This window comes from Bombus fervidus, chromosome 10 (assembly GCF_041682495.2).
Source record: "Bombus fervidus isolate BK054 chromosome 10, iyBomFerv1, whole genome shotgun sequence".
NCBI lineage: Eukaryota > Metazoa > Arthropoda > Insecta > Hymenoptera > Apidae > Bombus > Bombus fervidus.
This window is the reverse complement of record NC_091526.1, coordinates 5,940,184-5,965,921: the sequence shown is the minus strand read 5'-3', so window position 1 is coordinate 5,965,921 and position 25,738 is coordinate 5,940,184. Positions and strand designations below refer to the sequence as shown.

The 25,738-nt window shown below is 33.2% G+C and overlaps 1 protein-coding gene across 1 annotated transcript in view; it reads right to left on the bottom strand.

The window, feature by feature from the left end:
• The window catches only part of Glurb (metabotropic glutamate receptor B), a 306,906-nt gene that overhangs the window by 148,928 nt on the left and 132,240 nt on the right, over positions 1–25,738 (bottom strand). Inside the window, exon 2 of the mRNA XM_072011854.1 lies at positions 19,662–23,519. Within this exon, the coding sequence (XP_071867955.1) occupies positions 19,662–23,487 (3,826 nt within the window). The 5' untranslated portion in view covers positions 23,488–23,519. The remainder of the gene's footprint in view (positions 1–19,661; positions 23,520–25,738) is intronic.

Below are 25,738 nucleotides of genomic sequence, written 5' to 3'. Positions count from 1 at the left end.
CCTGACGGTTTTCGACACCTTCTCTTAGATTTTAGCCACTTCTTTAATAATTATCCGTCCTCTTTAGACGAAATTCATCTCGAAATTAAACATTGATCGTTATATTCATAATATCTACTGTTTCAACCATTCTTTGACGGATGCATTAATTACTGACATATTTGATATAATGCCTCATCGACCTCGTTAATCCTTTGTGGAAGAATATTTACATTATTCAAATGTCAAAGGATCTGGTGTAATAATTACATTTTATTCATTATATATTTGTTTTCTTCCATCGTTTACAGTGTGCAATATTAAATGGCATAAATTATACGAAGATAGTTCAATTTTGAGTAAAGATCAGGAGAAAAATAGCCATTTTCGGGGGAAGAAGTTGAACTTCTGTAGCTCATATCACTGTTACTATTCAGAGTCAATTATTCATAATAATGAAAATTCACGAATCAGATGGTCCATCGGACTTAAGCGTTATTCAATTGTGTAATGACCACGGTCACGAAGAATCATTTTGAGATTAGTCCAATTGATCAAGTTCCTGATCATAACACGAATAATTATTAGACTGCAGATTTTTATATAAATTCATATTCTTACAAATGTAACTAAAGAAATGCAATCTAATTAAAGATTTGTTTCACATTATAGATGTTATAACCAGACGTTTACTTGAGGAATTTTATATATTTTTGTAATAATAATAACTACTAGTTTCTAATAATTACCAAATATAAAAATACATGAACATCCGCAATCTAATAGCAATCGAAAACTGCGTTACCAAAATTCATACCCGATCGGAAAATAGTTAAATTCGATGTAGAGGATAAAAGTAAAATATGGTAGATTCGTAATAGATCGAAGGAGAAGATCGTAGATTTGACCTCGTTCGAGAGCTACAACTTACTTATTGTCTCTATCAATATCCGGCGGTAGTTGCCGATACTTTTTACTGTGGGATTCGCTACTAGTTTCTGTAAAAGGATTTTTTATCCGATATCACATTTACGTAGGATCCAGTGGAAACAGAACCGGGCCACACAGAGATCTTAGCTTTAAAATTTGAAAATCTAATTTCATCTGAGCGAGGATTTTGACCAGGAATGATCCTTTCCCTCTACGTTCCTTTTCGCTCGAAGTAACCATCCAATATTCCTTGATTTTTCTGGATATTTGCACGCGCGAATCTACGAGAATAAAAACTGGGCGTGTTTCCGCGGTCGAAAGGGGAAAAAGTTTGGGAAAAAGGCTGTTCCGATATTAAGTGGAACCAGCGAAGGGAAGAACTCACTCGATGAGATTCGTTTCTAAGTTTTTACTAAAACTTGTACCGCTTCTGTCGGGATTTCGTCCCGTTGATGTGTTAAATCTTACGAAAGTTGATACCGATCTCATGCATGCACTTTTCGTTCTTATTTCGGAAGAAAAAGATAAGTCTAAAGTATAAATACGTTGCCCATCAGTCTCATGGTACCAAACTTATCTTTTTATTTAACTTTATATTTAGCTTTGAGTTGTACGAAATATTGTAAATATTCATCATATTAGAATATAATATTAGAACACCGAAGATCGTCGCAATATCAAAATATCTTTTGTTTTGATAATTATATCCAGCCACTGTTGAATTGACTCACTATCTTCGAATTTAACAAGTTATCTTCATTTTCAATCCACTTATATTAAAATTTCCCTATTTACTCGTAACGCAATATTAAAATCAAGAGACGAACAAGAGTATAGAAAAAGCTTGTGGTTATTTGGGTTTCAATGGTAGCTTTATTAGTATCCTACGCTTTATTCCAGCATTTGGTAAACATTCCAGTTCACTTCTTCGAAGCAGGCCTGTAAAACGTATTGCCTTGTTTCAGCTCTGAAGAACTGAATAGAAATGTTCACAGAAGATTGGAACGTACACAACTGACTAATAAAAGTACGATTAAAACCCGAAAGTGAAACTCAGAAATATGCCATCTAGCTTTCGTGAAAGTTTAAAATCTAAAAATTGAATACTTCTAAATGTAAACAGTTATCGCATCTTTCTCCTATAATCTTCAAACAAAAAATGTAACTTATTGTGTTCTTCTTCTATAGTCTTCATACAGAAGCAAAATTTCTTATATCGTCGTATATTACACTCAGTATGTTTCGTTTTTACAATAGAATTGTATTACAGTTTGTAGGACGGTTTATTGTTAGCTCGTTACAACCGCTTGACAAAGTTTCCCTTTCGGTACACTTGGCCGGGGGATAAAAATTCTGAAGAAAGTTAGCCGGTCTTTTAATGACTGGAGAGGGTTTCGCAAGGGACGGGTATAAAGAACAAGACGCGTATCCTGAGGTCGTCCCAGAACACGTTGCCTGCGAGTTTATTAAGAAGAGCGTTCGCTTCTTATCCCCTGATACTGTAAGTGAATATTATCCTTTACAACAGCCAGAGACCGGTATATTTACACGATGAGGAAAGTCTACAGGGTTATTTTTTTCACAAACGGGCCACAAACTCGCGAGTAATTACACCCTTTCGCTCTTCTCTCCCTTAATTTGTCCCACTCTCTTTCGCTTTTAGATATTCCGTATCCGTTTGTAAAAGACTTGAAAATCAAATATCTGCACCTGTGAAATTTCTCATAGAAAAGGAAAAAGTTTACGCAGATCGGTATGAGTTATCGAAAGTTTCGCTTAGTAACATGTTTGGCCGATGTTCAAGGTATAATCAACGATCCGGTTCAATAGAGCGTGTTCTTTCTTATCTATAATTACCATAAGTGAGGCGAATTCCCAGACTATCGAGGGTTCGATCTTCCAGTGTTGAGAATTCGTTTAAACGTGTTATTTCGTTAAATATTTGTGGATTCCTAGGCTTCTTGTTACGAAAATGTTACTTCGTTACAAATCAAGATGAACATATAACTCTGAACCTAGAGCCAGAGCGTGTTGTGTACTCTTTCTTAAAAGAATGACACTTTACATAGTTTCCGTACTAAATTTTTCATTCCTTCCAATGATAATTTTTTTGATGTTAATATAATACTATAAAAATGATATTAAGTCCATACTTTGTTACAAGGTTTCTACAATTATAATTTGTTCTCCTCTAAAGTTTGTAAAGTTTTGGAGTCTCGAATTTGAGTTAAATCGATTTTGATGCAACGTTTATATCTTTTCGTCTAGAGTTATCCTGGTCTCGTTGCATGAAAGTTTAGTTTACTGGAAAATTTATCTATTGGTATGGCGAAACATTTTCATTTCTCTTTTACAATATGATATTAATATATCACGTTAAAATTGTAATATTGTAATTGAAGAATCTTTCAGATTATTTATGTAACATTTAATCATTTTATGCGATGCAATATGGAGCATTTAAATATTTTATTTAATTGATATGACAATCACATGTAAACAGGAAGAGAAATAATTTTATGTTATGAAAAACGCATACATATGCTTATTTAATAAATAATAATCGATATTTAGAGGGATTTGCATGTAGCAATGTGGTTAAGAGAATTACTGGTAACTGTAAAAGGTGAAGTAGTAACTGTAAAATATTATTCATTTTCTAGATGTTAAATGTATTGGAGACACGTACAGATATACTTGTATCTTGTAATGCAATTGTAAAAAGTTGTTTCTTTTTCTAGATGTTAAATATATCAAAAATATATTTTGAAAGCAGAATTAATTGTAAAATGTTAAATTTTTCTAGCTGTTTAAATATATCGAATTATTTTCATATTTCAATCTGCGAAAGGAAATTTTCAAGCATTTAATTCGCAAAATTGCTTTAAAATATTTAACTAAACTGCCCATTTTCATGTCGAATTATCCTCTGTATTGTGCATAATTTATTCTATTTTTAATTCCATCATCGTATTTGTGTAAAAAGTAACATTAATTTATATAAAGTACGATGATCATATTTTGATAAATTTTCGATAGGAAATTGTGTTGGTCAGTGGATAAAGATTTATATTCTAATAGCCTTCGTCGATTAACAAATCTGTAGCTTTTTAAATATCGAAAATCAATAAGCGAAGAGGAATGATTTCAGATTTAATTAAACTCGCGAGAGACGCGTCACGAGAGTGTAAAAATTTTAGTCGCAGTGATTATTCTTTTTTTTTCTTCGTTCTCCCTCCTCTTTCGGTTGGATCCAATAAAACGAGTTTAGCGAAACACGACTGAGATTTTATTCAATAACCGATGCGTATATAGTCGATTTCATTGGCACAAAAGGAGTACGCTTGTGTTTGATGTTTCCTCTACATAAACCACCGTTGCGTTTAAATATCCCTGTGTCGAGAGACCATTGATCGTGCAATTCTCCAATCCTCCGACAAATAATATGTTGAAATAGAATACATCAATATACAGAGTGTCGTAAGATTTAAGAACCGAATATTTTCAGTATTTTCTATGGGTTAAATTAAGAAAAAGTGCTATATACAATAACACTCATGAACATATTCGGGCATTTCTAGAGATATTTTATGTACTCTATGTATTGTACAAAACATTTTGAAATTTTATTAGCACTATAACGAGACACAATTATATATGTTGGAAAAGTTTGAAACGAATCTGAAAATGAACAGTAGCTATATATACGATATCACCATTAGACATTAATCCTTCGTTTCAATATGTTTGCTATTTCTATCATTGCAAAATTGACAGCAATGAGAAATTGAACTTACTACCTCGTGAAGCTATTTAGATTTTACATCGTCTCAACGAAACAGTCAACTGTTTGTATTAATTCATCAGATGTGTCAATACTTGTTTGATGTATCTTTATTTTTTGAAGTTATCCGCACATAAAAGTCAAGGACACTGACATTGGAGACGATATTGGGAGTCTTATATGATCTTTTTGATAAATTTTTAAATAACTTATCACTGTACAATTTTTTTTTTTATTTAATAATAACCATGCAATATATCGATATAGTTTGGCTATTGATTAGCTCAAACACATTCTGTATATGCATATATATTCTGCACGCATACTCACGTTTTTTCACAATATACGGAAACGAAAAATTCAATTAAACCTCTATCGAATTGAAACCGTGCACACTGGCAAAATATATAATCGGTTTAAAGCTGGAAAATTTCGATTTATAGGAAACATCGTTAAATGTTTTCCTCGCGAATATAGACGACGAAAAATATTACTTTTTTAACTTATTTGTTTTATTTATTTTCAATTAGAATTTCTGGATTTTTTTGATTTTATCCATTTAACGATTTTTTTTATCATCCGATGGAGCTTGGTCCTCGCGTATGTTTTATAACCGAACAGTCTACTATTTTGCAGCGATAGGAGTTTCGTTTTGTTCAACGAGTGTCAATCCTCCTGTTGATGGCAAATACCGTATTTGCTAATATTTGTTTAAGCTCCTCCATTTGTCTCCCGGGCTTTGCTTCGTGTTACTTTTATCCAAGCATTTCTGATATTTCATCCTTCTTCTTCTGGCTTACAGATATAAAAAGTTTCGTTGCTTATTCTTCGGTTTGCTGTAAAAATCGACTAAATTCACATTTCTGTCTCCGGCCCCAAACGTGTTCGTAAATACAAAGTATACGACCGTTTTTATTTTTTTTTTTTTTTTTTTTTTTTTTTGCATGACTGGCTCTCTGCTACAGGTCAAGTGTCGGCGACTCAACGAAGGATCGTTTGACGAGAGACGGATTCTCTAGTAGCCCGTTTATGGAATATTTCAAGCACCATTCACGTGCTAATAAGCGTAAACGAAAATGTTCTTATGCAATATACTCCTCTGTTCCTCTTTCTTTGACATCTTTTTATTTGGTCTTAATTAACATTCGATCGACGTTAGAATGATAGCCTGCATCTTTGATGTGTTATATGAAAATTTTGTTTCCATTTCGATGGTTAAATCGTCATACAGGCAGAGGAGAAAAATCTTTCTTATTCTGAGCAATATGTCTTCCATATATAGAGTGTAAAAACGTATAAATTGGTATTTTCAGTACGTCTGACTATGAGCCGATTATTCTACTTACCGTGACGTCGCGTCAAAAATAATTCTTAAATAAAGCTTGGTATATAAATTACTGCACTCTAACCTATCATATTTATAAAAATAGTAGTATAAAATACAAGAACACTTAAGTTACTAGTCGATGCTCTGACTGCGCATGAATTATTCTACCTACTGCGAGTATACGAAAAACAATTCATAAATAAAGGTGCTCTTATTGATTATTGAATTGTATTTTCAAAGTTGCTAAAATAATATTCTAGAATGATATATTTCTTCTAAAGAAGAAAAGTTACGTTATTACGTTATAGGGGGCAAAATTGGGATCCTTCAAAAACTCGATAACGCTGACGTATTTCTTTCTTTAACCCTTTAAAGTGCACTTGTTATCTTGTACTATAATGCCACTTCATATCGCGTGGGATTATATAAATTTAATACTTCATTATAAATGCAAAAATTGAAGACTTCTCGAAAAAATATTTTCTATACCATTTTATACGATAAAATGATAAACTGAAAGGTGATACTTTATCTTAATAAATTTAGCGAGCTCCTGAATGGTTTAGGAAGTTTAAATTTTGTATCCTAATTGAGAGTAACATTTATTAACCATTTTTTCATTCATTCAATTCATTTCATTTTTTCAATAATAATTTTCGTAGATTTAGTTTCATTTTCGAGGTTTGACTTTACAATATCAGATTCAAAATTTATTTTATGTTATCAATCGCGTAATTATTTTCATTACGAAAGCTCGTTTAATTCGAAGCTTGAATTTTTTCAAACGTTTGTTCCACAAACGAGATCGACCTCTGCTTTTACGCGATGTGATCCGTGCTGCAAAGTACATTCTTAAAATAGCTGCACAAGAGAAAACATTTGAAAGAACACCTACCAATAATTTATTAGTTGCGAAATGTTAGTGGCGTGCTCTTAAGCAATGCGAATGGAAAAAGAGAAAAACGCTCGTAACAGAAATGCAGAAATATTTTGCTTCTACACGGACAAACCAGAAATTTCACAATTTCTTATTGTTTCTTTTCAATTCTTGTCATTTCTATAAAACAGAATTCACACCATTTGTTCTAAATATAGAAAATTTAAACAAAACGATTATTGTTCTTCTAACAGATTTTCTATAAGCTTCAGTTCGATTTCACCATCATTTTCTATTTGATTTGATCATTTCATGCACTTAAAATGGAACCAGGATCAGAATAAATATCATTTTCGCTACCTCGGTCGATATATTGAACATTCAAACTTGATAATACAAGCATTAACGATGCCATAAATAATAAAACTGATGAACAATTCGAAAAAGCATCGATCGTGGAGAAATAACAATTTCACTAATGATTTATTCGATTATAAAGGACTACAAAGTTTTTAAAAAGGTAAATTGGAAGAAAGAAAATTGTGAAATAAATTTAAAAGAGATACAATACATGCATCTTTAGCAATAACTGTGTTAGCTGGCACAGATTGCTCATCTAGAAACACTCATAACAAATAACTGCATTCATTCCTCGCACGAGCGTTATCTTCGCGTATTTGTGTGTAACCTCAGTCTGGGAATTCGTGTTTCTCAGTGGAAATTAATCCGTATTTAAGATCACCCTCGTTTACACGCGAATAATAACAACGTTCGTATGTAAGCGTAGTGAAAAGAAAGCTCGTAATCAAGAGTTCGTGTTTTCCGATATCGATTGGATATTGGTGGGGAAACAAGGCGAATTGTAGTTAATTTATTCGCATATATCTTCACGTGTTACTGAACCAAACCAGATGTTTCCAATTTATACGAACAATTAGGAAAGTAGTTATTGAACGATTGCTCGTTGCGAATACCTTTTATCACCCGAAATAGTACCTAAACGCATATATATAATTATTTGTCGAAACAATAGCAGTAACGTCGATGAAATTGTTAATTTGTTACTGCATTTTATTTCCAAGGTTTATTGTGTATGTAATGTTTATTGAATAAATGAAATAACAAAATATTTTGTGAATGGGAAAACATTTTTTTCGTGTAGAACTAGCGAAATAGCAGTAAATATACCGACGTATACCTAATAGTAGAATATATCGAAATAGTAATAAATTTATAAATTTATGAAATATTGATATTATCTATTATCGAACTGCTATGTGGTTATTACATTTTATATTCAGAGTTTACTGCGTATTATATCTTTTGTATAAGAAATGAAATAATTCGTTGAGTAGGAAACTTTCCTTTCACGCAAAATTATCTTAGGAAATAGTAATTAGTGGAATGTTCGAAACATCGATATTATCTATTCCCAATTCCATCCTGTTAATGCTAATTAACTGCACCTCGAGAAGTACTCGCATAATTGCATTACCACAGTGAAACAGTTGCTACGTTGTAATTCTACACGTAATTAGAAAATGTAGCTTATTGTCTCGCTTTTGAACACGCTCATTAATATTCATCAGAACATAGGTAAGGGTAACGTGAGGAAAATTACGGATTTTCAAATATTTTTAACACATTGGTAGAATTTCGGAACTAGGTCAGAAAGTTGCATTGTAACATTCAGCAGCGAAGTTTCTATTACACAAATCTTCCGTGATTTTATCTCCATTTCGTTATTAGCTTCAATTCCTGCATCTGTATAATTCACACTGGATGAAAATTTCATTAGGTTCGTGGGAAATATGTAGTTGATTGTTATTCGGATTTTTCAATCATCATTATTCAATATAGGTATGTTTCAATTCTCATCAGCTTTTCTATAAAATGGATACTCAAACTTTAATGATATATCTTATTTGCTAGTTTTTATCAATTCTCTGTAACATTATATGTAGACTGCAGATGTTATGCAAATTCATATTTTCGAAAATATGATTAAAAAAGCAGAACCTTAATGGAAATGTGTTTAACCTACTAAGTATTTTATTACAAAAAACACTGTACTCTATAACACGGTATTTTATATATTTTTTCATATTATATTCATTCTGCGCAATTCTGCACTTAAAAATTCTTAAAACGCATAAAAATTCGCAGTTTAGTTATATGAGTCGGAATATAAATACTCATGTATATATTTTAATCCTCAGTTTAATAATTTATCATTGCATTGCATTTAAATTTATTTGATCACACACATAATTTATTTGCATAGGTCTTCTAATGAATCTAAATTACGTATTCGAAAAATTATATATATTATTTCTTAGATTCTAGAACTTCTTTTCTTATAAATAAAATAAAATTTCAAGAACAGAGTGTTAACAAGACAAACGTTAATGATGGACATTTCAAAAATCGAAATAATACACACTTCCTTCATACAGCCTTTCTCAAAAATGGAAGAAAAGAATGACATGCTTCATGACCTGTGCTTAATGGTACTTTCTTACTGTCTCCATTGCATGTATTCCATTCTTGGACTAGTATTTATTACGTGCCGTGATATAAAAGTTCCTTTTTCTTCACCAAAATACACGTATTCTATAAAAAAGTCTTCTTCATTTTTCATGTTTTGTTCTATAGTTTATGTATACTCTTGGTAGCCAAATAAAAATAACTTTTAAATATTTATAGCGCGAAGTAATGTACGTTTCCTGTGTACAATTTATATACACGTTTTGCGTTAACAAAGGAATGTTAGGAAAGGAAGAATAAAGAGCATAAACGAGAGTGGAATAACAACACTTTCGCGTCGGTATAGGCGAATATCCACATACACATGTTCTAAGTGCTGCTCGTAAAAGTATTAAAATGAAACCTGTTACTGTCTTGAATACCAACGAGATTGCGTCAGCAAATGTAACCAAGGATTCGAATATATAAAAATGTAAGGTGCATTACATCGACCATCACTTCGTCGTGGTGTTAAATGTTTGGGATTGAATGATCAATTGAGCAGAAGTAGTAAGAAACGATATTTCTCGGACGTTGCACTTTCACGGAGTAGACGGTGTTGTTATTCTTACGCTACTGTTATTATTTATTGTAGATTATAGAATGTAGGAAGCATGTATTGAAAATAAAATACAATAAAAATCAAATTTAGAAAATAAGAACACTGATATATAGTGATATACGGAACTATAAATACAGAGAAAGGAAATAGAAAATGAGAATGAACGAAATAATCAAAATATGATTATTTAAGTTGTCAATTGTTGTAAGTAAGTTGTTGTATCATAATTTAAGTTGTCAATTAGATTGGACTGATCTGGACTGGAGACATCAAAAGAAAAATTTCTTTAAAAATGAGTATTATTAGATTTCGATGAGATGTACTTAGAGAGAGTATCCATTCGTAGTAACCTTTAAGCGATGAGACCACCTAGATTATAAATGTAGCAAGTAATAGAGCTAATTGACTGCGTTCGTGATTAGATTTTTATTTAATTAGAAAGTTTATTCGACTATCAGCAAGAGTGCCATTGATTCTTAAAATTGTAATGTATCAAATTTGCCGGAAAATTTTGGAATTTTCTTTGGTTCTGCGATTTCATTCTTTCTAATAATTTCCATTATATTCAGCAACTTTTTTCTATGTAGTAGATTCTTTTCTATAACAGGTTCTGCTTGGAATTGTCAAGCAGATTTTCCAATCAATTTCAATGATTGATTCGATTCAATTATTTCATTTTTCAATTATAATAAGGATGAACTAATATTCTACGTATACATATAACGTTTGTAATTAGTATTATCCTCTTCTACACCTCATTCATAATATGTGGAAATTTAATTTTACAATAATTCCAACCACTGTTAATATTGTATTCTTACTTAAACTAAGTCGATAACATCGCATGTGACATGGAAAAGCTTGTTCATCTGTGATACAAGACCACGCGAGTTGAAGCGAAAGCTTATCGACTCGAGCTTGCAATATGTCACGACTTTACCGACAGACGATATTATCAGGACAATGATATTTGAGATATTGTAGAAATCTTTCCGGAAGCTCTGTATCGACACGATCTTTATCGGAACATCTCTATTTTCCACATCAGATTTTAGAATTTGCAAACTGACTGTCATGGAGGATAAAATCCCAGAATGAGAAAAGAAATCTGCTTGTTGATGCTACATAAATATAGTTGTATGAAATATAGTTCTTTTTAGGATTTTAATCTCACGAATTTCTTATTCACAAATAATTATTTTTTTAAATACTAACTTTAAAATTAAAATAATAACGAATAGAAATTTAAGTAATTAAATTGAATTTAGTTTTCGATATATAAACTTCCCAAAAGCCATATTGGAAAACACTCTAGTTTTCGTTTCTTTCTTTATTTCTTCATGTAAGTACACGTTTTTAATGTTTAATTTTCAAGAAATAAATTACTTACTGACATAAATCCATTTAGCACAAAAAACACGACATAAATGAAGAATTTTAGGGAAAATTTAAAAAATAGTGTTCGTCGTATCACCAATTTTCTATAATATAATTTTCATTTTATGGAGTTAATCAACATGACTCCTGAATGGCTTATCTGACATGTGAATGAAAAATGTTTTGATTAATAAGAAATAAAATTTTTTATTTCTAAGAAAATTGTAAACATAAACGTTACATTTCACACTGTAGATTCTATAAATCATAAAAATAGGGGCAAACTATAACTTTTTTCATCAGATTTGGACCACGAATGAATAAGATGCTAAGAGTAAACGGTATTCATCCTCATATCCGTGGATTAAATATACTTTTCAAACTTTACATCAATATTTGCGTTTTCATAAATCGTCGAAAAAGATATCGGTTTGCCTTTTTCTCTCTTTGCAAAATAGCTTTTGCTATCGAGAAATATCGAGACTGCTCTCGAGATACTGTTTGCACGTCTTGTTCCCTATCTTCGTATTCATGTCGCGCTGGTACTGTCGGTATTCGTATCGAAATCATCGACTGCTCGATTATATACAATGTTTGTCGATTCATCGAGAGTTTCGCCCTTAAGTTACGTCGTGATCCCTTAGAAATACATGAATAATTGTAACGTCCAAAGTAAATTCGCTTTTGTCAAGGATTACGTTGTGTTTCTTGAGAACATTAAACTTTAAAATTCGTAACTTGCATCAAAGTCGGATTGACAGAAAATTGTTTCGCTTATTTCAATTTATTCGTTTCGTTAGGATCGTGACAGTCGCAAATTGTTGTTTGTGTACACGGCTGACAATTTGCTCTAAGAAATTGGACTGTTTCAGATGTTTAGTGTAATAAGGATTAAGTGGAAAAGATCCTTGTTAGTTTTATTAAAATGTGCAATTTAGCCAATTAGGAAAAATGTATCTGTGGCTGGTAGAATATTACGATGCTCATTTTCTTGATGTTCTGTCATCAAATTTTTAAATTGGTTCCAATTACAGTCACAGTGAACTTTCTTTAAAACTTTCTGTGTTTCAAGAAAGATTTTAGCACAAAATTGAGACAATGACTGTTTCGTACTTTCTTTGAACTTCGAAAATTTTTTAAATGTTGGAAATAACAATTAGACCGAAAATGCCTATTTATATAGTATATTATCTTTAATATTTCTAATAAGTTCTAAAGACTAATTCTTTTTTATTTGTCATTTCTTATCACTGGGTTTCTGTCCTTTTATACGCGAAAACTTAAATAGAGAGAACTTCTTTTTTGAGGATATTAAGAAAATATCCCTTGAATTCTGGACGATCTTCCTTATGAAATTCAGATTACATCGGCAATATATTTTAACTCTACATGTGTTCCACTTATTCGATTCCGTGTTCTTTTGAGAACACATAAATTTTTATAGACCGCAGAGAACAGTTCTTGCTTGATACTTACACACCTTTATTATAAATTGTGAACGAAAGAAAAGCAATTCCTTTGAATAATTCTCTTGCTATTTCCTTTGCAAATGATCAGTAAAGAAGGATTCAATTTAGTAATTTCAATTTATTCCTCTTTCAGCGTGGAGATATGTGATATTAAACAATAGTCTACGTTTCGAATAGGGATCATGATTGCTTCGAGAAATAGAGGATCCTAATTACTCAATTCCGTACCAGCGAACGATGTCGTGATATAATGCATATCCATCACGAATGCAAACTGTCTCGTAGTAAACTGACACAGCGATACCTCCGCGATATCGCCCTCAAGAAAATTGAATTCTAAAGAGCTTATCGTTTAAAACCTCCGCAATATTAGGTGCTTGTAGCGCTGTATTTCCTTCGAAAATTAATCTAAAATGTAAAAAACGTTAGAAATTCGATGCCTATTAAATATTTTTATAGAACCAGTTAATTTTTTAAGAATTTAATTTTGATTAAGTTATGATCAAAATTTTATTTATCAATTGTTAATTAATGATGAAACAAGACACGACGTACTAAAATTACAATCGGTTGTATCAGGTACAAGTAAATTTATCGTATATGCAATCAATAACTTCTTACTGTATTTGTGTTAATAACTTACGATTCTACAATGTTGAATATGTAGCATTGAGCACAGAAGGATTAAAGCTTCGAGATTACATAAAGTTCCATGACCAAAAATTGAAAGCTCCATTATGAATATTTCCAGGTAATGCATTAAAACATGATAATAATTCTAAATGTATGTTAATAATCTTCAGAGTAAAATTCTGTAGTAGTGGCAGTTAATAGTCTATCGTGTCTTTCGTGTTTTTAATTTCATCATTATTAATTTCACATGCTATTCGTTCTATTTTTTATTTATTTCATGATTTCGTCTATTAAAGAGCTACATAATGGTGCTCCATAAGCGGGTAAACAGTCCCTATATCTCTCATCCATCATTACGGTAGTTCGTAAAGGTATTTGTATTTTCCATAGATAACATTTACGTATATGTTATATGTGTTACATAAAACATTTGGAAGTTTTGAGTCTTATTAGAGTTCTAATGAAATTTCATGCTTCGTATGACACGTATTAACACGTTTATGAAAACTGAAAAATTTATCTAAAATTCCATGAAAATGTTCAACTGCTTTTGTGTATTTTCGTTAATGTAGTAGATTATTCGTTCGCCTGTGCCATCAGTCGCGATATAATAATCTGCTGTTGTATTGTTCAAAGAAAAAAGTGTACTAGGATGTAAGATATGAAGAATATTTAACCCTTGAACCGTAAAGGTGGGTATTTCATGTCCAAGTTATTTTGACCGACTTGAGTTGCTCGCAAGGGAGCAGGTAGAAAACCTTCTCAGCCCTTGCCTAAAAAAATTATTTGATAAAAGTTTTATGATAACCTTAATCCAAAACATTTGAAGATATTATACGAATTTTTTGGGATTTTTCTAACAAGTGTTACCCACTGAAAAATGCATCGGACACGAAAGTCGGAGTTCGAGTTATAGTTAGAGTATCGTAAAAATGTTTACAGTCTGAGGGTGAACTTTTGACATTTTGAATTTTTCTGGGAACGGAAGTCGTTTATTAGAATCTTTCGTATTCCGGATGTTCGATCACCGCAGAATAAATTTGGTGATCTGAAACTCTGGGCCGCAAGTTATTATCAAGTTGTCCAACGTATTACGCGTAGTTTGTTATGTCGATATGCTTACTGGGACCGATATTTCTACAGTACGAGTGCGTGAAACCCCGATATAAGTCGCCGGAGTTCGATGTATATTGATTTGCTCTTTCACAAACTGAAGTCGTTTCAAATAAAACATTAACTATTTATCATATTAGATTCTTATTACGTAGAATGCATATTACGTGTTGAGAATTGTGGATCGTAATCGCTGAAATAAATATGTAGGAACACTTTCATTACATGTAGAGGTGATAAAATAAAAAATTTTTGTACTTTTATTTAACATATAATTTACAAGATGTTCACAGATAATAATTAATTACAAGTGTTTCATCACTAGTACACCGCCGTTCCTGGTATACCGTACAATATTTTAATATATGTACTACCGAAAGAAGTACATTAGTTATGTTTTGTTTCCTGTATATAAGGTAACGTGCTACCTTTGTGACAAATAAGAAAGCAAATATCTTATAGACCACCTAGCGACACATCGATGTACTATAAACGCAAGAGTATTTATTATTTACTACATTTAAGAGCTACATAACGTGCACCACAAGCAGGTAAAAAGTTCCTTTATGTCTCCCATCCCTTTATTAGCATACTCTGCCTTTTGAGTAGTACTTAATAGCACCATCTAATTCATGTTTTCTATCTGTATAGGTTATATTCGCTTCATGTTATTCGCCGTTTACCGTATTACCTTTTGTGCGGTAATAACGTGTAGATGAAGCAATATTGCATATATTATGTTAACACAATAGTAAACAACTGATTAAAACAACATTGCAGAACATCTTTTTCGTAGAATTAAGAATAATTGAAATCTTTTATTTCGCTGAAATTTTCCAAAGTGAAACTTTCCAAGTCAATCCTTTTCTATTAACAGTATATTAAGGAATCATGCATTTAAAGAATATAGTAAAACATTTTATTTGTTCTTCGTTTTCTATTTTGAGGCGATATTTTGAGTTTGAAGATTCTAAAAAATTATAGGGATGCAGATCGTCATGTTAAAAGGAGCATCTAATAATGGTATATTTATTTTAACGGAAAACAATAATTGATATTTGACACTGACGTATCAAAAACAAAGACTATATATTCTGTCTGCATATTTTTAATACTGTTATAAAACATTGCGAGGACAAGAAATGTATGAAGCAAGACAAATGAAAAAGATTATTTCATTCAAATAGTGAGCGAATAAGTAGTAGAGTGAGCCACTATAGTGGCGCGCCGTAATATAAGATGACATCCGCGAAAGCCACTATAGTGGCACGTTGTACTTAAGTGATTAAATCCATAAGAGGGAAAATATCTTCGCTAATGGTTTCGCTTGTTATCGTATACAAAAGATTTTCGAACAATATTTTTAGAGGATGTTGAGTCGAAAGTTTAGCATAGCGGATTGTAGGATTATTGTGCACGTTAATTAAAATTTTGTGCGTCCCTAATTGTTTTAATCGCCTGTGAAATTACGCACGAATGTAATCCGTATATCTATCTTATTTGGAAAATGCGACTGAATATCCAATAACCTTTTAATTTATCTGTGTTATAAATATTTCCATAGAATTTTAATCCACGTTACACGGCTGCAGAAATTATCGAAATGGAAGATTTTAAATAAGACATGATAAATTGAAATTTTATAATAAACTGAAATAGTTAAAGCAGAAGAAAAGAAACGAAAATTTAAAAAATTAATGCAACATTTCTATATGTTTAGCGTAAAAATTCTCCGAAGTTCACATAATGGTATATAAGTACATAATAAAATAAAATAAAAGTAAAAAATAAAAAAATAAGATAGTATATAATAGTACATAGTAATACGTATATGTATTTCGTAAGGATGCAGTAGGAACACAGGATTTAACTTCCAAAGACTCGCTATAAAATTTCTAGGGATTATAGACTGAAGACTCATTTTCTCCGAAATTGCTGCAACATGCCCGGTGCTTTTTATTTAATATCGATACATCGGTGGTGCAATCGTTATCTTCTGTTACAGTATTTCCAGCAGCGCAGTTTTACAATTGCTGCATCGCCGTCGTGGTTTGCATTCACACGTAGGAAGCGTGAAACGCTCGTGGAATCTATCAAACCGCTTCGCGGCATCGATCGATGCGCACAAACGATAAATTAAGACCTTGGCATTGACAAAATATCTGGGTCGGGAGTATATTCCAATGAACGGTGGAACGAAGCTTTGAAATCGTCGTTATATTTAGTTTAAAAAAAAATCAACCTGATAATTTCACTTGCTAAATCCACTACATCCGGACAAAGAATATAGTAAGAAAAAAATAAAAAAAAAAAAAATGCAACAAAGCATCTTTTGCAATGTTTGTTCGTTCGTTCGTTGTTTTCTGACTTGACAAAGCTTTCTTCCGCTTGATTTATATAGAAAACACGATCCAGACATTCCACGGGATATAATAAATTAGCATAGAACATGGGAGAGAAAAAGGGAGAAGTTAGGAGAAAGTTGCTGGAATTTCACTGTTGCCTCGGGAAATAGTTCGTTAAGAGACGAAATTATCCATACAAAGTATCGCGTCCAGGGTAGCTCGTTATTTCTTTGAGTTACTATTCGCGTTAGGCTCCAACTTTTTCCGCTAGGGAGATGTGTTCAAGTTTTGTAAAGTATCTTCCTCCAAAAACAAACCCGACTTCGCACGAAGGCTTTAAACTATGAGGTAACGATGAGGGCCGAGACTTGTTCATTCGAGAAGTTTTTTAGGAGAACGTAAATGACATCTGTAGTTTTCGTTTCGTTTTAAACAAAAGCAAGCTTTCATGTTTTATTCTTATAATACAACAGAGAGATCTTTCATTCCTCATGACGAATGAAACGGAGGTAAATTGAAATTTAGAGGAATAGATTACATATTTTTAATGCGTTAAAAATTTCTAGATCTTTTTATCCTGTCTATTTATTTTATTTTATTAGTATATTAGAAATTAATTAAATAAAGCAGAAAATAGTGGAGTGTTTGTAATAAAATGCTGTTTTCAATATGCTTAAAATGCCTAAAAGCATAGAAACTCCATTCAGTTTTTTTAGATTTTCTATCATTATTTTAATGGTTATGAAGATCCGATAAAATTTTCTACAATTTATGAAAACAATTTATAAAAGACTTACGGAGTGTAATATTTTCATAGTAAATAGGAGACATGCCTGTATATAATTCTATATTATTATAGAACTATGAATTTATCTTCGTAATACTTTGTTTATTTTACAAATACTTAGGAATTAATTAAATTTGAAGATCTTACATCTTTTTTCCATTCTCGTACCACATGCTACCGTATCATGGATATAGTCACATTTGATGAAAAATATTGTGAAATACTGCTGACATCGAAAGATCAATTGAGATTGGTTATATTATTTGGTTTTTCACTACTTTCGCATTGATGAAAAATGCGTCAAGCAGTTTCCCCAACTGTAATAAATTAAAAACCGAGTATCGGTTACGGAAAAAAGAATAGACAGCTTGTTTTAATCGCTTTTTATCCCTCTTTCAATACCACAAGATTGTCCATATTGACTTTGATATTTATTTAAAACTTCATCCTTTCGGTTCATGGCCATTGTTATTTATCATTTCCGAAGCAATGCATTCCAAAGTAACAACGTTACGTAATTTTGAATTCAATGTATTACGTATAACCTGCATTTGCATATTTGCATTTTTCTTTCTTGTTTTCGATATCAGAAAGCAATTGAAGACCAAAGCTGAAAATCGTAATGTCACATTTTAAAATACAGTATGTTAACAACCAGTTCCACCTTAAAGCTATTTTTGCATTTGATTTTGGGATTAAATATGTGTCTTTGTCCCCTTCATAAACATTTAAAAAATATTAATAACATTAGTTGCGCAAAGTAATTAAGAAAATTAATATTATTCGTACTTTACAGCATACTGTGAATTTGTTACTAATTTTCAAAAGGATTATATCTCATAGAAGTAAAGGAATCTAACAGATTATTCCTTTTTTATACATTTTTATGGTTTTCTTTAGCCATTAAGTGACATGAAAGTTAGAACTTGTCATATTTTTCCTGCGTGGTTTCCAATGGTACTTAACAAAATTTAGATTAAACGGTGATTTTATTCAATTGTTGGTAGTCCTTCGTCAGGTTTTCTACTACCAATTTCGACGGAACTTTACATATTTGCGAAGTGAATGAAATTAAATGGGACGCAAGCTTCTTCTCTTCTTTCTCATGAAAAGTTGAGCCGGAAAGACGAATCTGCCATACGATGTTTCTCCCTTTTAACGCCCTCTTGCGAAGTATTGCTAAAGATATGGAAAAAGTTTCTCGAGAAGTAATTTGTAAGCACTTCTATTTATTACTCGACGAGATAACATTTTCAGGGTCGTTCAGAAGCAGACAAGTTCCGAGTGATATTTCAGTTGTATATCTCAAACATAATATTTTTTTTCCTATTTACATAGAACCAATATCCAAACTCGTAGTTTAATGTAATATTTCTCTTGGTGATTACGAAGAACATCAAAGTTACATATAATTCCGTATTTATAATTAAAATTATTAATACACTTTTTCCAAAAGATTTTCCCGAGCTTAAAGTTTCTTTCGATTCTTACAAATTCCATGACACGAAATTAGTCGAATCTAACTTGCGAAATATTTCGACATTTTCATATATAATTGACCTGCTCATCTATCGATTGCTAAACAAATTTTTATCTACCTACAAATGAAAAGTGTTAAATCATAAAAATTTCTTTTTCTAATAAGTAACGTTTTATGAAGAATTTATCGATCGAACATGTTTTAGAAATTTCTATAAACAATCTATTTCAGTGCACTTTCAATGCACTTTACATACAGATAATTTAACCAATATCTCCTAATGGAATTGTATTTATAAACGACACTCGCCTAATGGGTCGATGACGTTGATGTAATCAATCGAATCGAGTAAACGCTTCGAATCTCTAATAAGCTCCATCCGTCAATCACGCTATTAATTACTAATGGTACCGAGTATAAATTAATCACCATTCCTCAATCAGTAAACAAACAAACACGTGCATGTACGTACCTTTGATGAAATCTACAGCCATTTCCAAGCCATATGTATCCTTGTCGCAATCGTCGAGAATATGTGCACCAATCTTGACACCGGGCACGATTTCACGATCGTTGAGCGTGTCTAAGGTATACAACATAGCTTCGAGTGCTTGGACACCACCCTGTGGCATCACTGGACCGCAAGTGTAGTAGTCCTCTCTCTCGTGCACCATCATCAAACCACCCAACACTAAATCACCTTCTACCACAGCGCTGTGTTTAACTGGCCACGGAGGTTCCTCCGATTGCAGTTTGTGCGAGGAATTATCCATATTACGTAAAGGCACATCTTCCATCGTCATACGAGAGTCTTCGTCATTCGGTTCCAATGACGTGACGACCGTGTCGAAACTCAATAACTGATTCTCGTCGTTAATTAACGAAATGGTCGATGTTTCGATGTCCATTTGCATTTGATCGACTTCAGTCGATGAAAGCATTACATTGTTTGTAGTAAGAAAATAATCCTTCGTAGTTTGATCCATTAAGGTCAGTACGAAGGACGAATTCCTCGAGACAAATTCCAATGAATCGTTCAACGTAACATGCGAAGCGACAGTTGTATCGTTACCAGCTTCTGGCAGCGTGGGATCGATGTTTAGGGTCGGAACGTTGTTTTGACCAACCCCGTCTTTATTCAGTATCAACGTGGAAGTTTCGCCAACTACCGTGCCTTCGGTCTCCATAGTGAAATCACGTCTAAGCTTCGTGGAGGTTCCAATTTTCGACGATCTGGACTTTCGTTCCTTTGAAAAACGATCGTTGATCAGAATCGTGCTCAAGGTGGTAAAATCTTCTGACACTCGATCTTCAGGATTGTCCACGATGTTTTTGCCCCTTTCGACAGGATTAACGTCTTTCGTAGTTTCATCAGCCAACTCGTCGGCTCCTTTGTCATTTTTCAAGGAAGATCTTATGGTTGGTTCATTAGCCTTACTTTCGTCGGTGTTGGTCGGAGTATTTTGATCCAGCAGCTCTATAGGTCTCGAGTCAACAGATTTGTCTTTTCCGAGAACGATTAGGGAACCATTAAGCCGTCGTTGGTTACTTTTTCCTTCGTCGTGCCCGATTGATCTCGATTCTTGGCTGTCTGATACAGAGACGGCTTTATCATTGATTTTCCTACTGTTTGAGACCACTTTATCATTGCTTCTACTATTGACTTTTTCTTCTTCCTTAAAAGTAACGGTTTTAGACACATTTGGTAGTTGAAATGGTATCAAAGACAGTTTCGACTCAGTTTGTTTCTCATTATTTACAAGCAATTGATCAGGCAGTGTATTTACGTTGAAATTCTCGGCCATTTTTCTACCGTGTTGCATCGTTGACGAGTTACTGAATGGATCGTTAGCGTTCCTTCCGGTAACCTGGAAGAGGCCATTGCTCTTGAAGACAAAGCTTCCTTCGGCTAGACTGTTCATATCGTGCCTTAGATGCGTGGAATTCCTTTGAGCCGTAACCGAGCCGCGTGGTGAATTCACGAATACGTTCTCAGACTCCTTTGTCACGCTACTTAGCGTAGACCTTTCCTCGCCTGTCTGAATAGCGCCTTCCTGGCTCTCGTCAATCTCCGCCCACGACGCGTCTAATTCCGTTCCATCAATTAGATCGTTGTTCGTATTCGAACTCATTAACACAGATTCATTGTTTGAATTTCGAGTGTCCGTGTTTAATCGTGAATTAATTATGGTAGGTGCTGTTGATGCAAATTTTTGGTTATTTAGCGATTTCTTCAATTCTGTTTTGTCAATCGAGTTTTCACTTGTATCTTGGATTGTGGAAGAAGATTCGTTTATTGCCTTTAATGTATTCGTCTTTGAATAATTTCTATTTGGAATATACGATTTTACTAATGTTCTGTTTATTGAATCTGGATTTGTATCGTGGTTTATTGAATCAGACTTATTGGTTAATGCGAAGATACTTGTCATTAAGCGTGAATAATTACCTTTTGATGTATTTGCATCTTCTAACGTTGCTTGGTTAATTAAATCTAAGTGCGAATAACTTTCCACATTTGATTCTTCTAATTTTGTTCTGTTAACTGAAACCGGATTTACATCGTTGCCCCTCAAGCTGGATTCGTTACTCGATGTTAAAATATTTGCCACTAAATTTGAATAATTCCCACTCGATGCACTGGATTCTTCCAATTTCGTTCTATTAATTGAATCTGTACTGAAATTATGTCTTTTCGAATATGATTCATTCCTCAATTCTAAAGTAACCGAGTGTACTTTCGTATCATTTTCATTCAATTCTTCTAGCTTGTGCTGCCTTTGATCGACCAAATTTTTTGTGAAATTATCTTGAACCAAATCATACTTCAATTCTTCCACGATATTTCCCTCATGGTTATCTATCTCATTCTCCAAAAAACTCGTCGTTGTTCCATGTGAAGTAACATTCTCCAAAGTTTCGTCTTTAGGCAATGAATCGGAAGCATCACCGGCTAGAACGAAATTCCTCTTCTCTCGAATCGAAGAAGAATAGGTGCCTTTGTCTCCTAGGTCGTCGTATCCTATCGTTGATCTCTGTTTCGGCGAGATTCCATTAAATTCGCGTGTATTCTCCGCGTGACGGCGCGCAGCCATTGATTTATGAGTCGCTGAATGGTGCCGGAAACCCTCGGCTCTCGAAGAATGATGGTTACCGCGTCCTGTCTTGAATATGTCATTTCGTGGATCGCTATTCGAAAGCCTGGAATCACGCGGGGCATACCACGGCCCGAGATTTATGTTTCGACTTGATTTCTTTTTCAGATACTGAACCGATCGTCCAAATCTCTTCTTACCATTCTCGCGTCTGCCTTTCGATTTTCTTGCAATAATCAATTTATTCGCTTTCAAATTCCCATTTAACCTTCTATTGAGAGAAACAGAGAACACAGAGTAGCCAGTTAAAAATCGTTTCTTAATGACTTTCTGTCTGTCATCTTTGCCCTTTGAATCCTTGAAAGAATTAGTCTTCCCTAGACTAATGTTTGGTATAGTTTGCAGGGCATTCGCTTTATCAGATCTTTTTCTTTGATGAGAATTCCTCATTGAACGTTCTCGTTTTTTAACGCCTGTGATCTGCCCTTCGGAAGTCGTCAACGAGTCGTCATCGTGCGAAATCGCCCTGACGTGACCGTAATACGGATATCCTTTGTCCAGCAGCACGCTTCCTCTTCGAATCGCCTCCGTCGTCGTTTTATGTTCCCGCGTCTTAGACGGTTCAAGCAGTCTCACGCGGTTGATCCGCCTGGATATGTTCTTTATCGCGCCGCGGGGTATCCAGGAGGATAAACGCGGTTGTTCGGGAATTTCCAAGCTGAGACTGTTCGATCCTTCAGCAACTTGTTCGCTAGACTCGCTTGCTCGAACGTTACGAGATCGTTCGTTGGGATTGACGAGTTTGGATTGGCGAAGATCGTCATGAATCGACCGATCGTTATTGAAGTTTTCACCAGGCAGATTTATATCGCTGAGCTTCGTAGCTCGCCGTGTTATTGCTTTCGTTTCGCCTTTCGACAAGATAGTATTTTTCTTATTGATGTGCAAATGAGATTGTAGTGGTGTTGTTGTCGAGGTCGATGATTTTGATGAAATTGGAACTGATGAAGGATTTAAGTAGTTTCGCGAGTTTAAAGATGGTTCGTTGGAGTTGTAAGTTCCGTAAGTGGTTTTGTTGTGATTAACCGGCAGCTTGGCGTTATCATAATCGAGCGGATAACGTTCACCCGCTAAGCTGTTACGTAGAATCGACAGCAATAGTGAAACGGCCAGGACGGCCAACCAACCGTTGTTCCACCGCATCACCTGCCTTCCGTGACGAACATATCCTGGTCCTGAAAGCAAACGTAGCATAATAAGTTTGGATATATTGTGGATTATTTGTTGACTTAACGTGGACGTAATTTGAATTATATAGGTTTAGTCTGGTAGAAGAATTAGTTTACTCAAAGAAATGGAAGTGGAGATTGAAAAGAATAAAACTTTCTTCAGTTCTATCTTTAAATTGTATTATTAATAATAATTAAAGATTGACGAGAATAAACTTGTTTTGATATCAGTCTTTGAAGTTTACTATTAACAATTGCAAATTGAAAAGAATAAAGTTTGTTTGATTTCATTATTTCAGTTCTATTATTAATGAATAAAGATTAGAAAGAATATGAGCTCCTTCGTTTCAATTTCTGAATTCCATTTTCAAGAATTAAACTGTAGATATTCGAGTATTTATGAGAAAGTCGTACAAATTTGAAAAATGTACATAACGTATAAAATATTCATAGTATGATATTCATTTCGAAATTTAATGGATGGAACAAGTTCCTGTTAAATCTAGATACGATTATTGCTTTTCGAAAAGAATAATTAAGTTAATAATTTATACATTTTTGAGCTAGAATATATCCTTTAGAATGGATAGCTATCTTTTGAAACCACCATTAGAAGAATTTCATTCACGCAATCGATTTAGATGTCAAACGAAAAGGACATAATATTATTTTGAAACGCGTCATAAAATTAAATTTTACTTCTTTAGTTATCTTGACGAAAATATAGATTTCGATGAACATCCGTATTGTAATAATAAATAATATATAATAAATAATAAAGGTCATAAGCCATTGTCGAAATCATTGACACTCAGTTTTACTAATAGATCATAACAGGCCAATGGAGGTTATATAATCAAGATCACGTGAGAACCATCGTTAAATCATCGAAATCATGTGATAGATCCAAATCTATTTTCGTGGAATTTTTAATTAACCACCTACTATTACGATCGTTATCGGAGTTATTAATCACGACGTATCATCGAGCTAAATATTCGAGCAAATATTGATCATTTTCGAAATTTCGGAATGTAGCCGCATTACTAGAACTCTTGCCATTAAATCCGCATTGTTGGGACGGATACTAAACCCTAACCATTGGCCAGTTAGGTTTGGAATATTGCCATTAGATTTCTTGCATCTGCCAATGTTACGTTATATCTAGCTATATATAACTTTCATTGATTGGCACGACTTCAAACACCATTTTGTATTTTTATGGTTTTATTTTCTTTTTTGTTTGGCGGATGGGGTGGGGGCATTAACGCATTTATACTGATTGATATTTAATTTGTTTAGCAAAGTTATAGCAAAAACTTTATACACAGTTTGAACCAAATTCATTGTATAATATTTTGGATAGGATTAGGACATAACAACATTGTCAACCTGAAAAAATGTACGATTAATTAATACTAGTTTTCAAAGCAACTTTCGAAACACAATCTCTCGAAACGACGCATTATCGTTTCAATGCTGCGCAATAATCCTCAAACTACTGTTTCATAAAATTATCCTTTGAATATTTTACTATCATATTTTACTATCATAGCATAGGATTATAGGTAGGATAGTTAGGACAGATTATTGCCATTCAAGCAACTCATACATTAATTTAACAATACTCATTCCTTTCGCAATTTCATCGTCCATTTTTCGGTTCTCATTTCTCTCATTGCCTGGTTCTCATAACACAGTCGTCTCAATAGCATCAAATAAATTCCACTAACCTAATCAACTTATTTTCCAAGATATGCTTCTACTTAATTCACAGGAATCGTATCTAACAAAGATATTTTTTTTTTCCTTCTCGTCGCAACGACCGTCGTCTTGAACACAAATCGTGACTGGAACTTCCAAACACGCATCCTGGCTTAATGCGTTCGTAACTAAATGCCCATTGAAACGATTGGTATTGGAAGGTTTCACCAGTATCTTTATCGACGAAAGGGATTGCACGATTGATAGGATTGAATCCTACGGAATGAAGCTCATTTCGGTTCGCCTTTGGGAATAGGCACGTCGGAAGTCTGTTACTGGATAAATTGATAGAATCAAAAGATTTCGTGGGAATGAAAAAGTATCAGAAGAACCGAATACCTCTCGTTGCTCGGTTATTGGAAGATAAACGTGACGTGATATAATTTACTCCCAGGAGCTGATTAACTCGATTCTTTCAAGAAGATACTTTCTACGTTAATTAAAGTTTCTTGTGGTGTGAT